Source organism: Acartia tonsa, chromosome 10, assembly GCF_053477335.1.
Source record: "Acartia tonsa isolate MP-2025a chromosome 10, ASM5347733v1, whole genome shotgun sequence".
NCBI lineage: Eukaryota > Metazoa > Arthropoda > Copepoda > Calanoida > Acartiidae > Acartia > Acartia tonsa.
The window spans coordinates 25,108,832-25,134,829 of NC_137269.1; the positions used below are offsets into that span (position 1 = coordinate 25,108,832).

General features: G+C 31.9%; 2 protein-coding genes across 2 annotated transcripts in view; both read left to right on the plus strand.

Annotated features, from left to right (window-relative positions):
• Nucleotides 1-770: 770 nt before the first annotated feature.
• Nucleotides 771-8,855, plus strand: LOC145329714 (26S proteasome regulatory subunit 7). Its single transcript, XM_080174076.1, has 13 exons — nt 771-1,191; nt 1,888-1,956; nt 2,744-2,816; nt 3,159-3,229; nt 3,751-3,873; nt 4,313-4,402; nt 4,864-5,023; nt 5,811-5,898; nt 6,235-6,342; nt 6,720-6,816; nt 7,226-7,383; nt 7,865-7,964; nt 8,326-8,855. Exons 1-13 carry the CDS (start codon nt 1,114-1,116, stop codon nt 8,419-8,421), a joined length of 1,311 nt encoding a protein of 436 aa, XP_080030202.1. The 5' UTR covers nt 771-1,113; the 3' UTR covers nt 8,422-8,855.
• A 988-nt stretch (nt 8,856-9,843) lies between these two features.
• Meltrin (disintegrin and metalloproteinase domain-containing protein meltrin) overlaps nt 9,844-25,998 on the plus strand; it is a 143,455-nt gene continuing 127,300 nt past the window's right edge. Inside the window, exons 1-2 of the mRNA XM_080174075.1 lie at nt 9,844-10,126; nt 14,343-14,782. Coding sequence (XP_080030201.1) covers nt 14,621-14,782 — 162 coding nt within the window. The 5' untranslated portion in view covers nt 9,844-10,126; nt 14,343-14,620. The remainder of the gene's footprint in view (nt 10,127-14,342; nt 14,783-25,998) is intronic.

A 25,998-nucleotide genomic window follows, 5' to 3' on the forward strand; every position in this document is an offset into this window, starting at 1 on the left:
GGAGAACCATGTCGGTTTAGCGGTTAGCGTACGTTATCCTTAGGTACAAACACACAGACACACGTTGGGCTACTTTTCTATGAAAATTAAATGGTTGTTTTGTTTGTTAACTGAACTTTAGAGAAAATTTAGATATCATATAACAAAATAAAAGAGAGAAGAGAGAGAGAGAGAGAATGAGAGAAGGAGAGAGTGGAAGAGAGTAATATGTATACTGTGTTAATATATCATAATCTGATTATTTACCTGTCTATGAATCGAGGATTAAAACGAGGATTGTAATTTACATAATAACAAGCATGACAAGATCCATCAAAGCAAAGCTCTGAAATCAAAACGAATGACAAACATACGGACGTAATGACGGACCGATCCTAATTTTAGAAAAGCTTTGCTAACAATATTCTAACAAGTAATTTGATACGGGATTTTTTATAAGGACATACTTATATTCTAAGTATTAATTATAGAGAAGCCTTGCTTATTGTTAAATCGTCCTAAGAATCACAATTCAAAAATTGCTTTTTTATTATAGGCTATACATATAAGCTTTCCTGAAAATAAAGGAACGATTTTTTTTCACCATTTACGAGATATTATCTGTGATATTTACTAACATCTAGCTATCAAATGTGTCAAATTGCTTCTCTGTCATTAATTTTAAAAACCTTATCGCAAAGAATATTTTTTAAACGAAGACGACATTTGTGTAAACGCGCAAAACGCGGCATTTTTATTGCAGAATGAAAAGGCATAAAATGAAAACAAATCTCTTAATGCCTCTTTCTCTAATTGCCGGTTGTGAATTTAACGACTCCTTTCTAACTTGTGATTTAATTTTTGTTTCATTTTATTTCTTCATTACATGCATTAATAGATGAATTTTGTTATTTTGATTTTTTTTCAAATAAAAACAAACTATTTGGCCGGTAATATAAATATTTAAAGTGTGTGAAACCAGTCAAAATCACATTAAACTAAAAGTACCCAAAATTTAGCGTCAACGAATATATGAAAAAACGTGCTTTTAATACTTTGGGTACTAGTACAATTTGTAGCCCATTGTCTCTTTCCTCCTATGCAACTATTCTTTTCAGATAAAATAAAGCAAAAATGGGAAAAGATTATCTTGGAGCTGACCAGAGGAAGGTGAAGGATGCCCCTAAAGACAAAGAAGAGAAGGAAATTAAGGTAATCGATCACAGTAGCTTTTTGTTGTTATTTTAGGTTAGGTTAAGTAAGGGTTATAAAATGGCCGCTGTAAGGGCTAGAATTTTTAAATTTTTTAAAAGACTTAGGTATAAATACTGCTAGAATCCACAATCCGAAAATTCGTAATCCGCAATTCACATTTATTCCGCTATTTATTTGCCAATTTTTGTAAGAATCCAAATCCGACCCAAAAATTGATGGGATTGCCAACCCTAGTATTATTATATGTAATTGATATTTGTATTTTTTGGTACTTAGCGAATTAAGCTACTCGACAATTTGAAATGTGAGTCTTTTTCTCTGTCTGTATATGTAAAAAACTAATGAATGAAACTTTAAAATCCCAGCTGCTATTTAAGATTAATTATAGTACCTATCCAAAAAAGAACCTAATTTTCATATTGTATTTTTTACCTATACTGAGAAAAATTTTACGTTTTAAAAAAATCATTCTTATTTATAAACGGTTACGGCTTCTTGGGAAACATTAAATAGGGGGGGGGGGGAGGAGGATTAAATCTCGGGCTATATTTTGGAAGAGAGAAGGTACCTTCCATTTAAATCGATCCAGTGTATATTGGAACTTTTGACCCTGTTGGAAGTTCTTATATGAAAGTCTCAAAAGATATTAATTCCAGTATGATTTAGTTATTTTTACTTAATCAATGTTTTTAGGCATTGGATGAGAAGGATATTGCTCTGCTGAAATCTTATGGACAGGGACAGTACACCAAGGCTATTAAGGTACGTTTGAACAAATAGGTCAACAATTAAACCGAAATTAAAAGGGAAATATATAAGACCTTAATAATGCTGATAAATATCTTGTGCAGGGGATGTTCTTGATATTTTAAATAATGGTTTTAATTAAAACCCAGACTTAATTGAGTAGTTTTATTGGTCAGGGTTAATCAAAGTATGACATCTGCCATGTTTTTTTGATTTGATTTGATTGTTATAATTCCATGCGGACCAAGAGGTCCATTAAAGGAATATCATATTGTCTCAGGAATCAAGTGTCTATTAACAAAATTTTTAACTTTTAAAAGCGTCATTTTCACTGGATTCAAGCATCAATTGTAAGTGTTTTTAGTTTTTCTTTAAATTGTTTAACATTTTAACACATTTTCACTTCTGTTGGTTTAGAGTTCCAAAAGTTGATTATTCTGTTAGAGAAAAAGTTTTTTCTCAGTTCTGTTTTTGATTTTTGTGTTTTAAGATTGTATTGACAGGAAGATAAACGGGTAACTCTGTTATTTTGATCAACTAGATGAAACCATGTATTTTTATCAACGTCGGAATGTTAAGACCAGGGTTAGGCAATAGTTAGTCATCTTAGGAACATTTTAACTTTTACCGTGTTTAGTTATTACGCAGTTAGGGTCGATTTTCGAACCCATCCCTTGCCCGACTAATGGCGAATGCGCTACATGTTACGGCGCTACATTCGCAAATTTATTTCTTAATAACAATTAAGTATACTTACTTATTACCTATTCCAAATTACAAAATATTTTTTTTCTTAATTTAGGCTGTTGAAAATGATATCCAGGAAATTTCCAAGCGCGTGAATGAGTTGGCCGGAATCAAAGAATCTGACACAGGCAAAGAATACTATAGATTTCTAACCATATTACCATTGCTTTATGTCAGGGAATCTGTATTAGAAGGAGAAGGAAGAGCTTTAAACAATCCCATGACTTAGAATTAAAGTAAATACCTAAATGATATGCAAAGCTTACCCAAAATGGAGAACGCAATCCGTTCAATGAAAAGCGATATATTACCTTAATACTTTATATTACTGGTATAATCACATTAGGACAGTGTCAAGAAAACTAAGTAAACCTAAGTAAATCATAACTTTAAAAAACTTATTTGTTTTAGTTTTGTACGTTGAAGCTTTTGGAATCAAAATAGTAATCTTTAGTTAACTTTTAAATTAGGTCTAGCACCTCCAGCCCTCTGGGATCTGGCGGCTGATAAACAATGCATGCAGTCAGAACAACCTTTGCAGGTCAGGCATTTTTTATTGGATCTAATACGTGAAATTTCTTATACATACCTACCTTTCTGCTAACTGTATTCTAACTAATTTGCTTTTGAAAAGTAAAAGAACTTAATTACACAGAGATTCCTTAATTAAAGAATCTCCACCATGTATTTGCATCAAAGCAGTGGCGGCAGGATATTAAAAATTTAAATTTGGATGGCCCGTCTTTTCCTTATTTTCACCCACTAATGTTTTCACACACACCCACTGTGAATTGTGTACCGTTTCACGCCACTGCATCAAATGATTTACTGAGGAAAATACTAATATTTCCTAATACTTTATTGTAGCATTCTATGAGGTTTCTAAATAAACATTATCAAGATTCTGGGATAACGATAGCGCTGCACAAATCCAGTGTAAATCAAATTGTTTCAATACAGTTATGTCAAAACATTTGTATTATTAACACCATAGAGGATGTGCTGAGCGCTTTTAGGCAAAGTTGTCCAAGATTTCTTAGTTAACAACTATACTTTTTCTAGGTTGCCAGATGTACAAAGATTATCAACGCCGATTCAGAAGATCCCAAATATATTATCAATGTGAAACAGTTTGCTAAGTTTGTCGTAGACTTGGCAGATTCTGTTGCGCCCACAGATATTGAGGTATGTAAATTTTGTATATAAAAACCTTAAGTCTTTTCTAGAAATTTGCTCCTGTTTTGTTTCATCACCTTAATTATTACTGTTAATGATTCCCAACCCTATTTTTTTTTCCTTATTTTTTAGTAATCCTGTTTTCATTTTTGCTCCACTTTTTTTTACTAATAATCCTCTTTAGATCTTATTTTTTTTGTTATCAAAATGAGTAAAGCCATTAGGTAAATAATTCATTAAAATGTAAGAGCCGTTTAATTTGTTTTTTTATGAAAGAATTACTCATTCGCTGATTTATGCAGAATGATATTTTCTATTAAAGCTTTTTAAAGATATCTATATGGTTGATTTTGATTGAAGAGCCTTTTTTCTTGCAGCCTTAAAGGAACACTTTTTGTCTTTTCCCTACTTACTTTTAAATTGAAGTTTTGATAAAACTTAATTTTAGGAAGGAATGAGGGTTGGTGTTGACAGAAACAAATATCAGATTCACATTCCCCTGCCACCAAAAATTGATCCAACTGTCACTATGATGCAGGTAATAATTTGTAGCGCAGCTACTCTATTTTATAACTAGAGCCCTTCTTTAACAGTACCTAAACAGCTATCCAAATTGATATTCCTTGGCAAGATGCGATAAATAAAATTCACTCTTCTAGATTAAAGTAGGAACATCTGTCCTGCGCAGGCTAGAGCTTGGGAATACTAAGAAAGCTTTAGCAAGGAATCCCACTCTGATATTTATGATTGTAGCCCTGATTCTCTGGCCTAGAGTTTTGACTGATGTTCTATATGAAGCCACTCTAATTAAAGGCACTCCTGACATGAATGGGGAATGAGGAAAGCATGACGTCAGTACGTACAGAGATCATACAAAAATGAAAAAATATTTAACAGTATAATTCTTTAAATGTATCTGATCCCTGCATATAATTTATAACAGTCATAATAATATACACAACTTCAGCAAACATGTAATTCATAATTTTATCTTAATAGGTTGAAGAGAAGCCTGATGTGACCTACTCCGATGTCGGAGGATGTAAGGAGCAGATTGATAAATTGAGAGAAGTGGTGGAGACTCCCCTGCTTCACCCAGAGAGATTTGTCAACCTTGGTATTGAACCACCCAAGGGTGTCTTGCTTTATGGTCCTCCAGGTATAATCTTGATGCACAGAATTCATTTATAACATTATAAAACGTTTCTGATGTGGTGTGGCACAATTGAAGCAGCTAGATGCTACTTTAAAACTTTTGCTTCCACATATGAAAAAACTACTAAGATGTCATCATGCAAATTAAGAATGAACTTATATTTTAAATAATCCCCCCTCCCCTCTCCATGGATGCGGGTAAAGCAGGAGGTAAAGTAATTCAACTAGGTTGGAGCATATGCAACCCTGATCTTAATACAAATTAACTTATAACTATATGGTTAAATTATCATCACCTCCCCCCCCCTCCTTTAAAAACAAAAATTATTTAATTATTTAAAAGGGGGGGGGGGGGGCGAAGGTGACACTTTTTGAAACCAAAACTAAAAGTCAAAGGAACTCAACTAAAAAAAGAGTTACAGGTCTGACATTTTGCATGGCAGTTGCTTTATAGGGGTACAATATGGAACTGTGAAGAAACGGCGTCGCAACCGCCGAAAACCGCCGAGAAAAGGCAAAAAAAATTTCGGCGGGAAACGGCGGTTTTCGGCGGTTGCGCCGCCGTTTCTTCACAGTTCCATATTTTACCCCTATAAAGCAACTGCCATGCAAAATCTCAGACCTGTAACTCTTTTTTTAGTTGAGTTCCTTTGTTGACTTTTAGTTTTGGTTTCAAAAAGTGTCACTTTCGCCTCCCCCCTTATTTGATGAAATAAACACTTGATTACTTAAATATATTCGGAATTAAAGATATCATTTAATCTTATTAATCTTCATTTAATTTTTATTAGGAACTGGAAAGACCTTGTGTGCCAGAGCTGTAGCCAACAGGACAGATGCCTGCTTTATCAGAGTCATTGGATCTGAACTCGTTCAAAAGTAAGATCTGTTCTTATTACCTAATAACTATTTCGTATAACTTTAACAAGGATAACATCATCCATAAGTAGCAAAGCACAAAAAACATGGACAAATATTTGTTATTTAGCAGATGTTAAGTTGTCATACATAAGCAAAAGAAAGAAAATGCGATTGGGTATCAATACACCTTTATAAAAAAAATTGCCTATGTCTTTTGAAGCATTACTAACAGACAGACGGAAACCTTCCCGTTTAAAGCTCATTTCAAACCAAATTAATGATGAATATTTTATGGGGTAGGGGGGGGCTGGGGCGGAAACACGAAAATGAGTTTAAATGAGATTTCACATTCAGGTATGTCGGTGAAGGAGCCAGAATGGTGAGAGAATTGTTCGAGATGGCCAGAACTAAGAAGGCGTGTCTTATCTTCTTTGATGAAATCGATGCTGTGGGCGGAGCCAGGTAGTTTTTTCGCATTTAAATTACTCTAGATTATAATTATCTAATACTAATAATAATCAATGCAATAATCCCTTTAAAAAAAACCTTCAAAATTGAATTATACATCATTGTAAACTCTTATTTTTAGCATTTTAATAGTTTATTTTAAATAGAAAAATATTTTTAATACCCAGGTACCTAGTATTATTGTGCTTATAAATAAGTCTAAGCACTTAAACAAGGCTTTTGTTGTTTTTACTCTCATATAAGTAATCTTAAAAATTCATATAGATTAAATTGAATTGTACATTATACATACATCTAAACAAAAACCTACATAGAAAATTGAATTTGTGTATTTATTTAATAATCCGAAGTACAACATGAATATAATTTAGATTTGACGATGGAGCTGGAGGTGATAACGAGGTACAGAGAACTATGTTGGAACTTATCAATCAGCTGGATGGTTTTGATCCCAGAGGAAATATTAAGGTGGGTGGTCAGGTCAATGTCATTTTATAAGGACCTCACTTTTAGTTAAGTGGTAAGCGAGATCCTAAGCTTCACACAGACAGTCATCCTGTTAGGATAAATTAAAATGAGATACCTCTATAGTTAATAATATGCTTTATTTATAAATAATTTAAGTATTTTGACTTTTTTTATATATTTCTGTTTTTTTTGTAGAGTAAATATTAGGGCGAGTTGCTATCATTTGCTAGTTAGGAATTAGATACATATCTATAAGTTACAGTTATGATTTTTGGATCTTTTCAATAGTAATTTATTGGAATGTGGCATAGATCTTTTGAAACATGGGGTAACTTAATTTTTATTAAAACTTAAATAAAACTTGCACAAAATATCTACCTAATTTAAAGAAAAACATTTATAATCCTAGGTATTGATGGCAACAAACAGACCAGACACCCTGGATCCTGCCCTCATGAGACCTGGTCGTCTGGACCGTAAGGTCGAGTTTGCCCTACCTGACCTGGATGGACGTACCAACATATTCAAGATCCACGCAAGATCAATGTCTGTGGAAAAGGATATTAGGTAGGTTTAAAATTGCACTTATCAATTAGTTTCTAATAGCACAGATACTACTTGATAATTAGCAGGAGAAGGATGGGACGTTGGGAAGTTATTAGCATGTCAAGTGGCTCTTTCACACAAAGTACCTGTTGAGCACTGATAATCCCTCCTAACTTAAAAACAATAATTTTGGAGGAATCGTTAGTTTTTTTCCTTTATCCAACCCCTGCTGAGAACCCTAACCCTACGGGGCCTATACCTGTTGTGCCCTAAAGTCCTGTAGGGATACCCACTCCAGTACCCAATATAACCTAACATAGCCTAATCAACTAAAGTAATAACAAACAAACAAAAAATAAATTTCTCTAATTTCAAATTATTTTTAAACGAAGGGAATGGGGGCTCTGCGGAACATTAGCAAGGTACTTTGTGTGAAAGCGTCACTGTGGTAATTTTGCCAAATCAAGAATGGATTGGTCATGAATTATTTTTATATTTTTAGGTATGAGCTGTTAGCCCGTCTGTGCCCGAACTCAACAGGAGCTGAAATCCGAAGCGTGTGTACAGAGGCTGGCATGTTTGCCATCAGATCCAGGAGAAAGGTAATTTGTGCTTACATTAGGTCCTGGGGGTGATAGAAATGGTCAGAATGTTCTTACATTGTGTTACTAATGGTCAAATCAAGGCTTTAATCATCTAAACTTTTTATACATATTTTATGTGTTTTGACCCAGGGCCGGGATCAAAGGGATAAGACAATAGCCTATAAATTGATGTACATCCCTAATGATGATACACAGAAGTACCCCTTCTGTAGATTACAATGAATGATAGAAACGTTTGGATATTCAACTTAATGAACCAACCTGTCAAAAGTTGTTAAACCAATGATTAAGAAAACTAATCGTTACAAACAACCCATTCTCCCCTTACTATCCCCACTACACAAGATTTTATATTCAGGTTGCCACTGAGAAGGACTTCTTAGACGCAGTACACAAGGTCATCAAGAGTTACGCCAAGTTCTCTGCCACTCCTAAATACATGACATACAACTAAATGCCTAATTGTTCCAGTCATTTCCTTTCTTATAAAAATTGGGATAGATCAACAGCAAATATTATAGATTTGGATGAAAACTGTGTTAACATCTTTAAAAAATAAGATTAAAACAAGGCTAATTTCTTGTATAACTATTTGAGTTTTTCTTACTCTTATATATCACAATTCAAATCGATTTAAATGTTAATTGATTTACCACTGAATTTTCCTTTTCTATGTTAATTTTAATAATTTAATGTCTTTAAATCACTAATAAAAGTAAGGTACAATTTCTTAAAGCATTTTTAAAAAGTTAAGTTTTTAAATTTAAGTTTTATTTTTGAATAATTTTGTTAAGGATTAGGTTAAAATTGTTATGTAATGAAATATAATCTTTGTGATCCTATATTTATTATCACTTTTTTGTATTCAATAAATTAATTAATATCGTGTATTTTCCATTTAACTTTGCTAAACTCGTTAGACACCCATACGGATTTTTGTTCAAAATCAAAGTGAAGCAACTATACAATTGCATGTTTTTCCGAACGTTTACGAGATCTTACTATATATAGTCAAATCGTGTTACTGTATATTTTAATATGCAAATTAAGAAAAACAAGTTTACTCATCAAAATATTTGATTGGATTTAAAAGAATGAGTCACTTTTTACACAAGATCTATTAATCATTTTTTATCCATTAATTTCCCTCATGGCATAAGCAAAAGAAAGCAGAAAGCTGTTTACTTTCCTATGGTAGCAGACAGATCTTATACCATGTTTTCAAACATCTCCGCTAGGGGGATGCCAGGGTGTGTTTAGCACTTACTTTCTCCCCTCTTTACTATTAGATTAAATGGGATCACTCCCCCTTTTAATTCGCCCCAAAACTACCCCTCATACGATGTGCCACCACCCCACCCCATGTTTACTTCTTGCAGTAGGATAAATCGATTATTGAAAACCTATTTTTTTATTATTAAATATCAGAAACATACCAGAGAAAAAAAGTTTGTGTGTGTTGTAAAGTAAGATCTCATAAACCGCTTTTAGATTTTCCTTATTATGTAGCATTGGTCCAGTGAATGTTATGGGCGCTATTTTGTTCAGGTCGGGGGTCTACCCCGATGTGTTAAACAGTATGACCATACTCCCTTCTATTTTTTTTTATTTTATGGATTTAACGAATTACTTTATCTTTAAAAACCAGGACCAAAGTCAAAGGTACTTAAAAAGTGAGAAAAAAAAATAGTTTTTCAAAAATCTATAAAATCGACGCATTTACTTTCCTCCATCCACCCCTTTTCCACTTGTACACTCTCCCCGTGCCTTTTTCCTTCACTCTTCCTTCCTCTCCATCCCCGGAAAACACTCCCCTCCCTCTTTTTATTGTGGTCCAAAATTTCTCCCCATCCCCTTTTACCGGCCAAAATTTTCCCAGTAGTGCTTTAATACCTTGTGACGACACAGGCACACTTGGTGCGATTTTATCGCACTTTTTTCATACCAAATTCTAACTCATTTTCAGTTAAAATGTGATAAGAATCTTGTTAAATAAATGTTTATTTTATGATAATACAAATATCTTGCTGAAATAAATGAGAAATTATAGAAAAATGTGACTTAATATAAGTGAACTACATTATACATGAATTGAAAGATCGATATATATTTACAAGTGAATATACATGAACAGATGAATAAAAACATCTGAATATAATGTGAGTAAATATTATGTTTTAGTATAAAATCTACTCTATAATTAGCTTTTTCTGTCCGTCCGTAATGCCAATTAGGAAATTAATGTGAATTTGCTTTTCAAGATAGGACACCTGATTTTTTTTGTAAATATTCCTTTTACACTCATGAACAAGCATATATTATTTGATTTCCTTGATCTGTCAATAGAGCAGTAATGCTACATAAAAAGCCTCTCGTGTTTCTAATTTAACAAATAAACGAAAACAAACGTTAGACCTTTATAAAACCTCCTTATAGCTGCAAAAAAACAAATAGCTAGGTAAAAGTCAGCGAGAATTTAACGGACAAACAAAAAAACCTTACTACTTTAATAAATACTAGTGACTTAGGACCTAGATTCCAAGGAAGGAAGAATCAGAAAATCGCCTAAAAACGTCCCCGGGACCTATATGAAGCTTCATTAAACAAAGAATTATGTTTAGAAGTTAACGAGACCTTAAAAAAAACTTTATGTATTTGAATATCAGTGAATAATTTGGTTTTAAAGTAACTTAAAAAGGGAGGAGTAGGTTGCGCTAAAAATCCGTAAAGGTTGTGAGAAGTTAAAAACAGTAGGTAGTAGAATGATAAAAATTTATGTCAATTGTCTCTAGTTCTTTTCAATAAGAAATACACATATTTATTGAATATTTAGCCTTAAAACTCACACCTTTACGAAATTTTAGCGCAACCTTATACTCCTCCCTTACTTTGATTCTAAGGATTTATTATCTAAATATTTGATAAATTAGAAAAAGTGATTCCGCGGTTAGTTATGCGAAGCATTCACCGTAAAATTAATCCTAAACATTTTTACATTTTATTAAAGGTCTTTGATCCCAAGATCTAAGGAAAAAAGAAATTACAACATCCACTAAAGCCAAGATCTAAAATCATGACGCGGTTGACATTTGTAGAGTGTCATAAGTCTAAACAAGGTTCTATCAAAAAATTGCTTTAAATACAGTAGGTATACCATTTAAGGACATACCTACATTTTCAGGACTTGAATGTAGATATTCTACGCTAATAACAATGTACCTTGTTGCCCTTGGAATCATAAATAATGCAAGGGATAGCTAAGAAAGTTAGTCATTTGGGTATGGTATCCTTATATATATATTAGAAACAGAATGTGTGACTGTCTTCTGAGTCTGTCTGTCTGTCTGTGTGTTTGTACTAAAAGGTCTTTCAAAAAAAATTATAATTTATGTTTTATAAATATTATAGTTTTAACAAACTAATAAACCAAGAAATTTACTTTTTGTATCTTGATTGGCTGGTTATAAATATCATAGTATTAACAAACTATTAAACCAAGAAGTTTACTTTTTGTATCTTGATTGGCTGGTTAAAACTAGCTTTGTCAAAATTTTTGAATCAATAATTTTATTAACAGAAGGGGTAATTTTGTTTATCAATCTTTAGCCAAGATTGCTTAAAAATAAACAATTTTATTGAAATAATTTGAAGGGTTGTTTAATAAATATTTGAACAAATTGTTGTGTTATTTGATGACTTAACAAGGATAAAAGTATCTGTATAAGCAAAGCTTATTTATTAAAAGATGATAATGAATAGTAATGAAGCTTTTATGTTAGTATAAAAGATTGTATTGACTCTATTTGAAATTTTGTTTTTTAAAGAAATAAAAATTTAGACCTTACTACCGGCTACGCCCCCTAGAGGCCTCTAGGAGTATAGTTCTAGTTTTTATTTAAGGCCTAACATATCTGATTAACATGTCCCTAACGTATTCCAAAACTGACATACATACATCCACAAATTATAGTTAAACATCGCTTACTTATAAAAGCCCATATGTTAGGGATGTAAAAAAAACTCAAGCTCTCCCGTCATAGATTAAGAACGATAGATGATTAGGTAAATTCTAAATAGATAAAGCTACTTTTATTTTTTCTATATGATTGGGCGAAATAATGATTTCTCGTATATTTTTATAATCAAATTCAAATCATTTTTATTTTTAATTAGTGTGATTTAAGTGCAAAAGAGCTACCTAATCTAGATGTTTAATTTTCTATGATTTACCCCATTATATTCGTCATAAAAACAACCCTTGCTAGTTTTAAAACACACATTTCACTGAAGTTTAATGGACTGGAAAAATTCAATTGCTTTCGTTTATAAGATGGGATTTTTTGCAATAAGGTTTTTCTTATTTTCAACCAATAAACAATCACCATTGTAATCAATTGAATTTTTAGTAGATTTAGAAATTTTCAGATAGAATATTTTTCCCTTCACTTGGGTTCCATGAGTTATACATTAAACATTAATACCTTTTACGCAGAGGTGTCATAAGGGAGGATTATCTACCCCCCTAACAAAATTAAGGGGGGTGGATGGATACACCCCCTAGGTGTTTATACCGTACCCCTCTTAAAAGAGTCAAGGGGTTGTACAGCACTGTTTTGTAAAAGTCATTTTTTTTTTAGAAAGTGGAGGCATTTTAATGATAACTTTTTAATGAAATTATAAATAATCGTTTTCTTTTAACAAGATCTGGTTATGAAATTATTTTATTTATTATTTTATCTTTCTTTGTAATTCTTTAAGATTGTTATTAATACCAAAATTACAAAACAATTGATAAATAATAATTCTCGATAAAACAGTTGTAAAGTTGAAAGCATTTCTCCTATCTTAAAAAGATTATACAAAAATTGAATAATTTTTTTTTCTAATTGTTAGTTGGTATATTAAAGTAAACCAGCTTAATTAAATTAATTCGGAAAGAAATCACAAATCCTATCATTATTTTTCAGCTGTCGTTGGGGAGCACACATAGTAAAATTGACGACCTCTCCATTTGCCCCCCAAATATTATTTTAGATTTATTTCGCTTTGTTTGTTATACCTTATTCCTGTAAGTAAACACAAAAAGCGTCTGATTTTGTGAATCTTCACTAAAAAATGAAGACTTTTAACTTTCATGATAGCTAAAAAAATATGAAATTGTTACGTGACTAGGACAGGCTGCCCATACCTAGTTATGTTGGCTCAAAAACATTGGGTACTTATTTTATTTTGTTGCTTGGTTCCAAACTTTACAACCAATAATTTTACAGAAGGGGTAATTTTGTTTATCACAATTATTTGTGATGTACATTAATTTTTCAAATAATAAGGGAAGACAAATTTTCCACCACTCAACTGGAAAGAAAAGCGATGAGAAACCAAAATTACCAAACAATGTGGTCTTTTGTTTTTCATTAGTAGCGCAGCTACTCTATAACTTAATAATGTCCGGCGTTATCCTCTTAGAAATTTTTTTTTTTCAATTTTTCAACGACGAACAACTATTTTAGGTTAGGTTAGGTTTTAGGCTAGGGAGCCGAGCGCTGCGGCTAGGCAGGCAAGGGGGCCGAGCACTGCGGCCTGGCAGGCTAGGGAGCCGAGCGCTGCGGCTAGGCAGGCAAGGGGGCCGAGCACTGCGGCCTGGCAGGCTAGGGAGCCGAGCGCTGCGGCCAGAGTTCATAGTTCACTGTCAGGGGGGGGGGGGGCGGGTACTCAAATTTCAAAATTGAAAAAAATTTCTAAGAGGATAATACCAATACAATTTCTTTTTTTTTGTTATCTAGATTGTTGAAATCAGTCTTTTTACTATGGATATAATTGTCCTTGCTAAAAATATGACACAATTTTACCCGTATTTATTAATTGCATTTAACAAACATAATGCTTTTATTATTACAAGTCCATAAGGTGAAACTCAGATAACAATAAAAAATATTTATTAGAATTTGCCAAAATATAAAGTGGCAACGCTTTTAGAGGCTGCTATAAGAACCTAGATTTTCTTTAAAACATTATATTCATTCTATGAAGATATAGCAGTGTTTAATACTTAAATAACTCAATTAACATATTACCTAATCTGTATCTTATTATTAACTTATTATCTAGTATCTTATCTATATGATAATAAATTGACGTTTTAATGCACATTAATCAGCGTTAAATGGGTATTGTAACAGAATAATAATATTTGATGACATTTCTAATATTAAACTTTTATAAAAATTCATTTTTTTCATCTCATTGAACAATAAAATGCAACGTTTTTATTTACTAAGCTTTTAATAACATATAGATTTTTTATTCGTTTTTTTTCGATCGATTTATTTATCAAAGAGTCCATGAAAAATAGATAACCTATATTTATGATTTCAGATACGAGGCGCTATTGACCAACAATTCATCAACTAACGTCCTCATGTGAGAAAAAAATCTTCAAAAATATAGTGAAAAATCCACTGAAGTCAGAAAATTTTGAATGATGAGTAATGGGTTACCCACAGAAATGCGCAAAAAATGCTCATTCTTTTTACTCACCTGTTATGGGTAATTTTATGAGCATAGCATGCTCGAAATAAGTGACGTAGCCAAATGTGAACGGTGACAAAGTTTTTCTAAGAATTTTGATATTCATTACTACAAAAAATACCATTATGATTAGCCTTAAAAAGCTTGTATTTGGTATAAATCCTACTCAAAAAGTTAGCAACCGTAGCAAAAGACAGAATGAAAAAATGATGTTTTTATTGTTAATGTTTTTATGTGAATTATGCTGTATTGGAGTTTCAGGCCACCTGCCCTCAACACAATTTAAGGTAAGGACTTGCTTTTTTATTATTTGATTAGCAGCTCTATGATTGTCTTCGACAGGCAAGCAAAGCGTTTATTAAATATTCCAGTGTGGCTTTGCATCTGCTGGAATATAACTAGTTCTCAGCCATACTGAATAATTATGAATAGTATCGTATTATAGACAATATTCCTCGAATATTAAATTAAAATTTTATTATTTGCTCGAGCACCTAGGGACATTGGTAGTAACATTAAACAATTATACCTTTGATTGCCTGACATTTGTCTAAAAGTTGCGCCTCTTTACTTAAGAACTTTGGTTAAAATCATTACTTAAGAGTTAAGAGTTCCATATTAAATACATATATTAACCTTTTTTAATATAATCGTCCTTGTTTTGTCAATGTTATAGAATTTCAAGTATACACATGTTGAATTTCTGAAAAAGGTCTTATGAAAGAGTAAAGCTTTTCGCAAACTTGCCCTTTCATTAAACTTATTTTATCATATGATAAGTATTTACAGATATTCGAATATGTTTCTTGCCACAACGATTAGAAGAAAGCATCATGAATATATACTTTTTTCATTTCTAGACAATATGTTTATTTTTAAATCTCTTATCAAAACAATGTGAAATATTTCATTGTATATTTAGATGATAGGGGGGTGTAAACGCTCCCTTGAGATTTTATTTCCTTGTATCCACTATAATAAAAGGGGGGAGGAGTAAACTTGCCCCCTGTCGCCCTATAAGATTATTTTTAATGAAATAAGTAAAAAATCACTTACACACATATTATTTTAAGTATGAAAACGCCTATTTTTGCTACGGCATTTTTCTTTCTTTTATTATAATTGTCAAGCACCTAGGATAGCAGTAGTAGAAACCATTTTTGATATCTTGATTTTAAAACAAAAACATATCCCCGCCCTAAGTCTTAATATCGCGTAATTTGTTGATTATTTTGGGCGGGTGCCAATTTTTTCGCTGGGGGAGGGGTGAGGGGGGTGATTTGATCACCTCATTTGTTAAAAATGTTTCACCATAATTATACAACCTATCCATTAAATGTGAAGATCATAGTCCAAAAGTAATCAATAGGGGTATGATCAAGATATTTATGGTAAGCAGTATTAAAGGGAAATATTTCCAAAATTCAATTTGCCTTTACCTTTTCCTCTAGACAAAAATTATAACTTTTGAGGCGCAAATTGTTGTTTTTAGCATTTAAGAATGAACAAAAATATGACATACCTATTATTTCTGACTTGTTAAATATTATATGGAAAGTATCCTATTTTATAAAGTAGTAGGTAAGGTTCTTGTTTAAAGCTTAAACATTAACTGCTGAATGATTGAGTTACCTTTCAAATACTGTGCCACTAGAGGCTAAGAGCGCAACCTTTAGTTTTAAATAAAGTAGCTGTGGTACTTAGAATAACGTGGGTAGGTATATTAAGATTGGAAAGAAATTTATTGTCTAGATAAACTAAATTGAAGGAAGAATGTAGACTTGTGCTTATTGTTGCCCACGCGAACAATAAACAATAAAATACAAAGAACATAAAAAAAAAATAGTTTTATTTTGTTTTATAAGCTGACCTCGATATCTTAGATTTGGAAATTTGAGTTTTTACCTGTTCAGCGTTTACCTGGAGGCCTGCAGCAGGACCTAAACTTGGAGGATGATTTTAATTTTTTCTTCAAATCTGTAAATAACATCCAAAAAGATGATATTTTTTAAGTTTAACTCTAAGTCTTATAGATGATAAGTTTTATTTTCTTTAATTGAAAATTAATTTACGACCCAATAATTAAAATCAAAGGCAGGTTTACATATCAATGAATTTAAGAAAGATTATTTAACTTTATATCAAAATCCAGACGAGCGAATATAATTCATGTTTCAATTCTAACGAATTTAATTTTTTTTTATTTTATGTAGGTATAGGTATATGTTTGAATTACTCAAGAATCTTGATATAATAAAATGACTCAATTCTATATTTTTCCTCATAAATTTTCGGCACTGAAATGATACCTACCTTAAAACTAATAAAAAAAACTTGATATTTGTTTACGATTTAAAATTCTATTAAAAAGGTTTATAGTTTTAGGGACGAATTACTACATAATGCAATTTTAAAACAAGATTTTTGATTATTGAAAGCCTAAATAATGAAAAATTAGGTAGGTATTTGACTCTAATCTTTTCTATTTTTGGAGAACCCTTATCACCATCCATAAGTTTTTTTTATACATGTTTCATGATACACATTTGTATTACTCATGAAATTAGTTTTGGTCAGAATTTCTTTGAGAAACAGATGAAAGATTTGACCACCTTGGGCTATTTCTCAGTCTCGGAAAGAAAGGTTTTGAAAATGGATGAATTTTTTTCTTTCAAATTTGCCAGATTTGGCGGATTTACTTTTGCTAGCCATGGACGTATTATTGTCATTATACAGCTAAAATTAAGTTTGCCATAAATACATCCATTCTTTTTGAATTGCAATGACAAAAATATATCTACTGCACTTTTGCTGGATGTGTAAATGGAAGTCTCCCTATATGTAAATATAATTATCTGGTTGGTTATTTGCTCTGAACATTGTCTGAACTCTATGTATGAACTTATGACACTATTAGACACAAACATCAAAGAATCGCCTTATCAATTTTAAACTTTGTAGATAATTTTAACAGCATTTGAACTTCTATGATTTTACTTTTTTTGCATTTCAATAAGTAAAAGATGTTTGTTAAAATTACTCAACTGTAAATATGTCGTTAAAAATTGTGTCTAAAAATCATTTCATGGTTTTTGACTTTCTTAAGCTTGGAGGGTTTAATCTATAAATATTTGTTTTTTGATGTCCAGTTTATTTTATTTTTTATGATCTTAGTAGGCAATATGGTGGTAGTTTCCCCAATACATGCTAGATTTAGCGGTTTCCAACAAATAGAGACACACCCCAGCTCCTTTTTTAATAATAAATTGATATGAGAAGGGATAAGGTTTTCGTGTAACAGTATTTTACCATGAGTACAGGGTAGTCCACAAGGGGGTAAGGGCATAGTAAAGGCATGAAAAATGCCGCCCCCATTTTAAATTTATTTTAAAAGTAAGTTTCGGTGGTGGTTGAGGTACTTTGAGGGAAGCACCCTATAATGAGACTGTGGTGTTTTAGTAGAAGTATTGTATTTTTTTTAACAAAATCTAGTTTAGGTATTAAACTTTTTAAACATGTTTGATAAGGTTGAATGGTGCTATAATAGCTACCTGGCTGCCAATCTAAAGTTGTTAAGTAATCTATGCAAAGGTCTAACTACTACTCCTGTAAATTATTTGAGACACATATCATTGAATATGTCAAGATATTCACATTGTTATTCAGACTTTATGACTTTTAAAATTCTTACTTTTTATTTAGAATATCAGGGATATGGCATCTAAATTATTATTTTTTTGTGTTTTAATTTAATCATTTAAGAAATAATACCTACTAAATATTTAAGCAACTTTTGTTTTATAAAAAAAAATCGGCAAAAAGTTTTTTTTTTGTCAATAAAAACTATTTATACCTAATCCTTTTTATTCTTTTTTTTTTATATGTACACTATATTTTCGACACCTGTTTTTTTGTTGAATTTATATTTATTAAACTTGGATTTTAACAAAAGCTTCAGCTTAAAGTTTTTCTAGCTACCATGAAGTATTTCGGTTCGATTTAGTAGTATCAATATTTTCAACCATTGGCGTTTAACATTACCAATATAATATGAAAATTAATTTTCGTCATAGGTCTCCCTCAGGGGCGTCCAAGCTTTTTTTTTGGGGGGAGGTAAAAAGCGCGCCGAAATTTTTTTTTACCCCCCCAAAATTTTTACCCCGGGGGTAAAATTTGATTGGGGGGGGTAATTACCCCCCCTAAAGTCTGTTGGGGGGGGTAAATACTCCCCCCAAATCTGTTGGGGGGGGTAATTACCCCCCCCAAACTAATTTACCCCGGGGGTAAAATTTTTGGGGGGGGTAATTTAATTATGTAAATAAAGCACCTACCTAATCTATTAAGTTAATAAGTACTATCCTATAACATAAAGTAGTAAGTAAGGTTTATTTGACTATAGCTTCAGATTTCATTACTTTTAATACTGAGTTCTCCTTTTTAGGAAAGCTTCACATAGATCCCATGATGGTTCCACACTATTATAGGTCAATCCTTTGAGTGGTTTTAGGCTATTTTTCTCCTCCCTTTTTACCCTTTAGAAAACACGAGTTCTCAGATGCTAAGGGCGCCACTACTATTCAAATATATAGTAGTATCTCATTCTTTAGAACATAAAAATACAATAATTAACTCACTAACCAATGAACTTTAAAGTGAAGCGTCTTATAGGTCCTGGTAAGTTTTATAACTAGTTTTGAGACACCCTGACATCCTCCCAAAAGAAATCGCCTATAGAAATTCTTTTTCATTATTTAATGAAATATTTAATTTAGTTAGGTATCTATTTTATGGAATCTTCAGTGCTTTACAATTACATCATAGATCCCCGGGATGGTTTTAGCCCTTATAAAGGCCCAAGCAAATAAAACATGATCAAACTATTAAATTTTTTGTTATCATGGTTAAGAACTGTTTTAACTGGTTGGACTATATTGGGGTATAGTCCCTTTTGTGGCAACGCTCTTTAAGGGGCGTTTCTTCGTTTTTTTCACACAAGCTTCTCTCCTATTTCTAGCCCCTGCGGGGGGCCAATTGCTTAACCATGTGGGGCAATCACCTAAACCAATATAACCTATCCTAAAATAAACTATCAAAAGCCATTTAGGATATACTTTTCATTAACTATTAGGAGACCAAACGAGGAACATAAAATATATTACACCTCAAGGCTCGAGTCACACTATGACTTTTTTTAGGGGGGGGGGGGGCGGGGATTACTCCCTCCCCCCCCAAAAAAAAATTTTCAGTAAAATTTTTTTTAAGAACTTTCAATTGGGGGGGGGGGGGTAAATACCCCCCCAAAAAATTTTTTTTAAAGAACATTTATTTTGGGGGGGGGTAATTACCCCCCCCAAAATCGTTGGGGTGCCTACGGCACCCCCAAGGTAGGGGTAATTTTTTTTTGGGGGGGGTATTGTTCACAAAATTTTGGGGGTGCCAAATGGCCCATTACCCCCCCCCCCCCTTGGACGCCTATGGTCTCCCTAATTTTGAAAGTTAAACTTATTAAAAATGCAATCCATTATGTCTTTAAACCCGATTAATATTCGCTTGTCGGGCCTAAGAAAACTGGTTTTCATCTTACAATTTTACAACGGAAAGCTGGCTTTTATACGATGGATAAAAAACTAGGTATCAATGAGTAATGCCCTAAAAATCCATGATTAATAAGAGAGAAAAATACTCTAAAATTTAGAACCCAGACATCCTTTTCAACACGCCTACGTTATTACACACTTTAAACTCCGCAAAGGATAGGTCGAAGTGTTTATAAAAATGAAATTAGATCTAGAAAGACAATGTTTTCCATACAGAATGGTGGATACGCCAATAGCTTCTAAGGGGTAAGATTTGGACAGAAAAATAGCCTAAAACCACCCCAAGAAGGGTTTAAATCTAAAATAGAATAGCCTAAAACTACCCTGAGACCTACATATGTGAAGAGTTTTTTTAGTTATCGAAATCTTGATCTTACTATTTTATATGTTCAGATAAACGTTGAATGGAAATATTTCAATTTTTGGAGTATTTATAACTGTTTTATACATATTTTATAAACTTGATTTTATTTTAAAAATATAAAAATGTGTGCGCGTCTATTTTCTGTTGTGACACCAATTAAGAATAATTCCCTAGTTGGGTTATTTCCCCCCCTAACCCTTTACAACTGGGTTAAAATTTACAAAAGACTGTAGTACATTCTTCTACTTTGTCTGGCGCGTGACGTAGATAGGACAACACTGACTTGGATATTTTTTTATAGCTTACTCTCCAACCTATTAGTTAAATGATATTTAACTTTTAAATTGTAGCTGGCTCAAAATCTTTTTTTCAAAGTATACCGTGATAATAACATAATTTTTTTTATTATTTTGGAAGTTAAATTACTAGGTATAATAAAAGATCAATTTTAATTTGAAGAGTGAAATCCAAAATTTGAAGTATTTGATATAGAATTACTGGGAAATTATCCAATTAAGCTATAAAAAAAAGAAATGGGTCTGGAAATTGAGTTTTGGGTGCGAGGATTTTGTTTATCTCTCAAACAAGGATGATAACCAATATAGTAGCCTAGCTTTTTAAACAATTCTTTGAAATTAATTCTAAAATTAAATTAACTTTTGGCTATAGTCCCTTTCGTTACGACGCTTCTTAAGGGGCGTTTTGTCTTATTTTTCCAGGATTGGGGTACCCTCTCCTAAACTAGTTAAAAACCTTCCCTTTACCTGTAATAGTTTAATCTGTTAATTACTGTCCACAAAGTTATATAGTAGCTGCTTTGCTAGGTAAATGTAGATAGGTGATGAAGTTTAATTGATATTAGGCTGTCTTGGAGACATTAAATTGCTTACATATATTTTATAGAATAGTTAACATCTGATATTTAGAGTTTTAAAAGCAATGCTTTTTTGATATTGTACGTGTAGGTATGTCCGACTGTTATACTGCAATAGCTAACATTTGTATTTAAAAGTATGGATATAAGGGGGGGGGGTTAATGCAACCATCTCGTAATCAATGTATAAATGGCACTTAGAATTAGAATTTCGATCTAAAATTGTGCATGAGTAATCCTTGGTAGGTCTATTTTCCCTAAATCGAACAAAAAAGTTGAAAAAGTAACGGCTAACGGCTCAGCCGTTTAGCCGTTTTTTGGCTATTTTTAGGGCAAATCTGTCATAAATTACGTAGGAATCAACTTTTTGAAACATATTTTTGCTTTAAATCATGTGAAATGATACAAATACAACATTTTCAGATTTCTATTACTAGCAACTACCGGCTAGAACCGTTTGAAAACATTTTGGAGCAGAAAATAGTATTATGTGGAGATAGGTTTCGTGATGATTTGCATTGAAAATAGCCCAAAAAAATGGCTAAACTGCTGAGCCGCCAGCTGTTAGCCGTTATTTTTCCAACTTTTTGTTCGATTTAGGGAAAATAGACCTACCAAGGATTACTCATGCAAAATTTCAGATCGAAATTTGAATTCTAAGTGCCATTTATACATTGATTACGAGATGGTTGCATTAAAAAAAACCCCCCCTTTATTTAGATACGTTTCCATGGATATTTTTTCCAGCAGATTTTCATTCGCAAACGAAATTAATATCCATAAAAAAATCATAGTGAAATTGGAGCTTTTTTTAGATGTATCAAATTTTAAACCTACTAAAAGACTTTAAACTATAAAGCAGCTGTTACAAAAAGAAGCATGTTTTTAAGCTGTTTCTTTTTTTCTATAAGATGTGTTAAGGGAAGCATTTTGTTTACATTATTAAAAGTGACAAAGTACTATGGGTCAAAATGAGAGAAAATGGTAGTTTTTTTAGTACCTAAGAAAGGAACTCCAAATGTCTTATCTGATTGTTGTGCAATACGATAAATGATTTTTCAGTATGGTTTTAATCTAGGTAATTTAAATTAGGAAAAGTGGCTAAAATGGATGGTCAATGGTAATAATTTTTACTTTGTCCCAAATTTATTTTTTTAATCCACAGTGCATAATGTTTATAATCTTGATTGACAGATAGTCTAACACCTTTATATATAAACAAAACAAGAACGAGTAAGTCAATGAATAAAAACTTTTGCAGTATGGCTTGGAAACTGATTAATATTTGCTGGATTAGAACTGGTTGTCAGCCATAATGAATATCATATAGCATCGTATTAAGGCAATTTTTAAAAAAATATATAAACAAATACAAGTTTTGTTAACCCTGGCCTTATGTCTTGTGCATTATTGGTAAGACACATTGCAATTTTTGAACATTTGAGCTTCTATTACGGACAAAATGAATTGTACTGTTGCTACGCTATTACAAGTATAATATTTATAATTTTTAGGCAATTTAATATTGGACTATTTATTGATTTATACATTGTTTATTATTTTACAGGTATGTTTACTTCGAGTTAATAGATAGTAATCCGTAAAATCAAGGAACATTTACAAGCAAATCATTCGCTATTCATTATGCTATAGTATACTAGCGGCTACGCCCCCAAGAGGCTTCTTGTGGGGGGTTTGTAGCACACTCCTCCAAAATAGACAGAGTGACATCCTTTTACTTTTATATATTGATATTACGGATGCAAAGTTATTATTATAGTAATATCAGGGCATTGAGAGGACATTTTACTGCAAATTATACTGGTATTTTCTTTTTAATGTCTTACTTAATATTGATTGGTTGGTAAATACTAGTAATGTCCTAACTTTTCCACCAACAATTCTAAGAAACAGAAGGGATAATTCTATTCTTCATTGTGGCATTATTGTATTAAATATAGGTATGTTTTCACTTTTAATACCTAAGACCGTTAACTTTCCACAAAGTATATACTTGTTTCTATAGGTATAAAGCCAATAAGACCTGAGGAATTAAACTTTGGAACATTTGATTTAACTTTCAAACTTTATAATCCAAAGGAAGTTAATACACAATACCTGTTCAATATTTAATATGATTTGGGGGGAATTTCTTACAACCTTTGCATAAATTCAGGTATCTTAAGGGATATAACAATGGACAGTAAATGGATGTAAATCGTATTATTACCCGATACGTGCTAGGCTGCTGTCCATGACACTTTAACGTCAGGTTCAACAGATCTATAATATAGATGTACATACAGACAACTACCACTTTTCCTTTTTCAAAGACATTTTTCGCCTGGTTCTAAATTATTTTCTGCTACTTGGCTGTGATAGTATAAGCATTGGTTGATTTTCAATGACCAAATAGAAAGGTTGCACCACAAGGCGGTTGCGATGAGGAGTTATAGTTATTTAACCCTTTCTCCCTCTAGTGGTTTACTCTAATTCAGGTCCAACAACCAAGTATACCCAAGGAGAACCAATCTCTTTTTTTCTGTCCAAAAACCCAGAGTATGAAATTAAGTAACACCAAACAGACAACCAACTCTTTGATTCACGACTTTTGTCTGGAAGTCCTAACTGTGTATGGTGATGTGTTACGCCTTTTTGTTTTGGGGCCAAGGGATTCCCCCTGACATGGCAGCAGTAGGAACCTAGAAAATTAAATGCTAAGATCTGAACATAACAATTTAATTCTATTCCTGATTTATAGTACCTAATACACATACAGTTTAGTTAATGTAGATATTGGTTTGGATTTTGATAATGTATATTTTTTGTACATTAAATATAATTTGGCTTTCCTTTGGCCTATTTTGTATTAAAAGAAATTATCAGTTTTGTCGCGGTTTACTCAATAATTATGCAAGAAAAATAGAAATATTGAAAATTAATGTTTAATATTATAATTTAATATTTGGCAAAAATATTAGTATTAAAATAAAACGACTTTCCTCCTAGAATCTAGGAACTCTGAATAGGTTATAGAAAAATAGCATAAAACAATCCAAATAGACATAAATTAAGAAATAAATCTATAATGTGAAATGGTCCCCTGTTAAACCCCCCCAAGGCTCACACCCCCTTTGCAAATATCTGTGCACGTCACTGAAACAGATACTAGAGTAGCTACGCTGTTTAGATTTTCATATTGTAGTTAAATTCTCAAACAATAAGAATCTTCATGAATCTTCAATTTTGTCCCCCTAAAGCTTTCTTAAACCAAAATGTTAAAACTTTTGACAGTTTAGTTTCGCTGTGTATACTAAACTTTAAACATGGTTGACGAAATATTTTTTTATTAAGATAAAAATCGTACATTGATTTTAGTATATTCAGAGCTGTAGACAACTAATCGCAGGGAGGGAGGGGACATTGGACTTTAAATTACACTGGTACCCAGAGTTATATAACAAGGTTATATTATTTGTTTGCTCAATAACTTTTGGTACATTTATCTAATGTTTGCTGCTAACTTGTAATATTCTAACTTTTCAACCAATAATTTTAATCAACAAAAATGGATTTTCAAAAAAAAATTTTATATCAAATTATCGTCCATTGTCTTATCTCTCAAGATCCCTGACTATCCGGCGGCCTTAATACACAATTGATATATTTATGTTAATGTAAATTTTCTTGTGTTGGCAACCGCGAAAAGATACTATTAGCCCGCATTACACAGCTGTTACATGGCGGTTTTTATTATAATCCCCATAATAACAATCACATGTCATTATAGCCCTAAATACTAATGTAATTGTACACTAATATAACTCATAGAAGCTGCAACATTGCTTAGAAATTCTTTATTGTTTATTTTTTTTTATAAGAAGCAAAAGTAAATGGGCCCATAGATTTACTGATGTAAATTGAGATATAAAGGACATTCTGTGTCAATTAAAATTTTACAAAATTTGCCTATATGGACATTATAATTTCATAATTAATTATATACAAATTACATACCTACACGTTCCCTCATTTATTGGCTTAAAAAGTTGTATAGACAAGTAGATTTTAAGCTACATGACCCGTAATTTAGAGTTATCTATTGCTTATCCTTTTATACCACAAATTGTAGACAAGTACCCTTATTTTATAATCTATAAACAATGTCATCTGCTATTATGTAGATTATATTGATATACTTTTTAATAGCATCTTATAATAGTGTCAACACATAACCGCTTTGGGATATGCCTTTGCCCCACAAAAAGACTTTATTATTTCGTCTTAATTTAAGTAGTTGTAGGATTGAAGAAATAAAATTTTGCTGTGTATTAAAATAATTAGGTATAAAGGAAACACATACAAAAATAGCTAAATTTAGATATTGCTATATAGCATTAATTCTCTGGAATGTAAGACCACCTCTTTTGATAAGGGATGCGAATAATAGGGGCTTGATATGCACACTTCAATACATATTGATTACAAGCGGCTTCGCCCCTAGCATCTAGCAGTTTTCTTATAAATTGGAGGTTAGGGAAGGGAAATTACCCAAAGAGGATAGATAACCTGTTTGAATATTTTCAAATAACCAATGACTGAAAAGTTTTGCTTTATTTTGCTACAACTTTCTGATAGTAATTTAAACTATTTACATTAATAACAGAA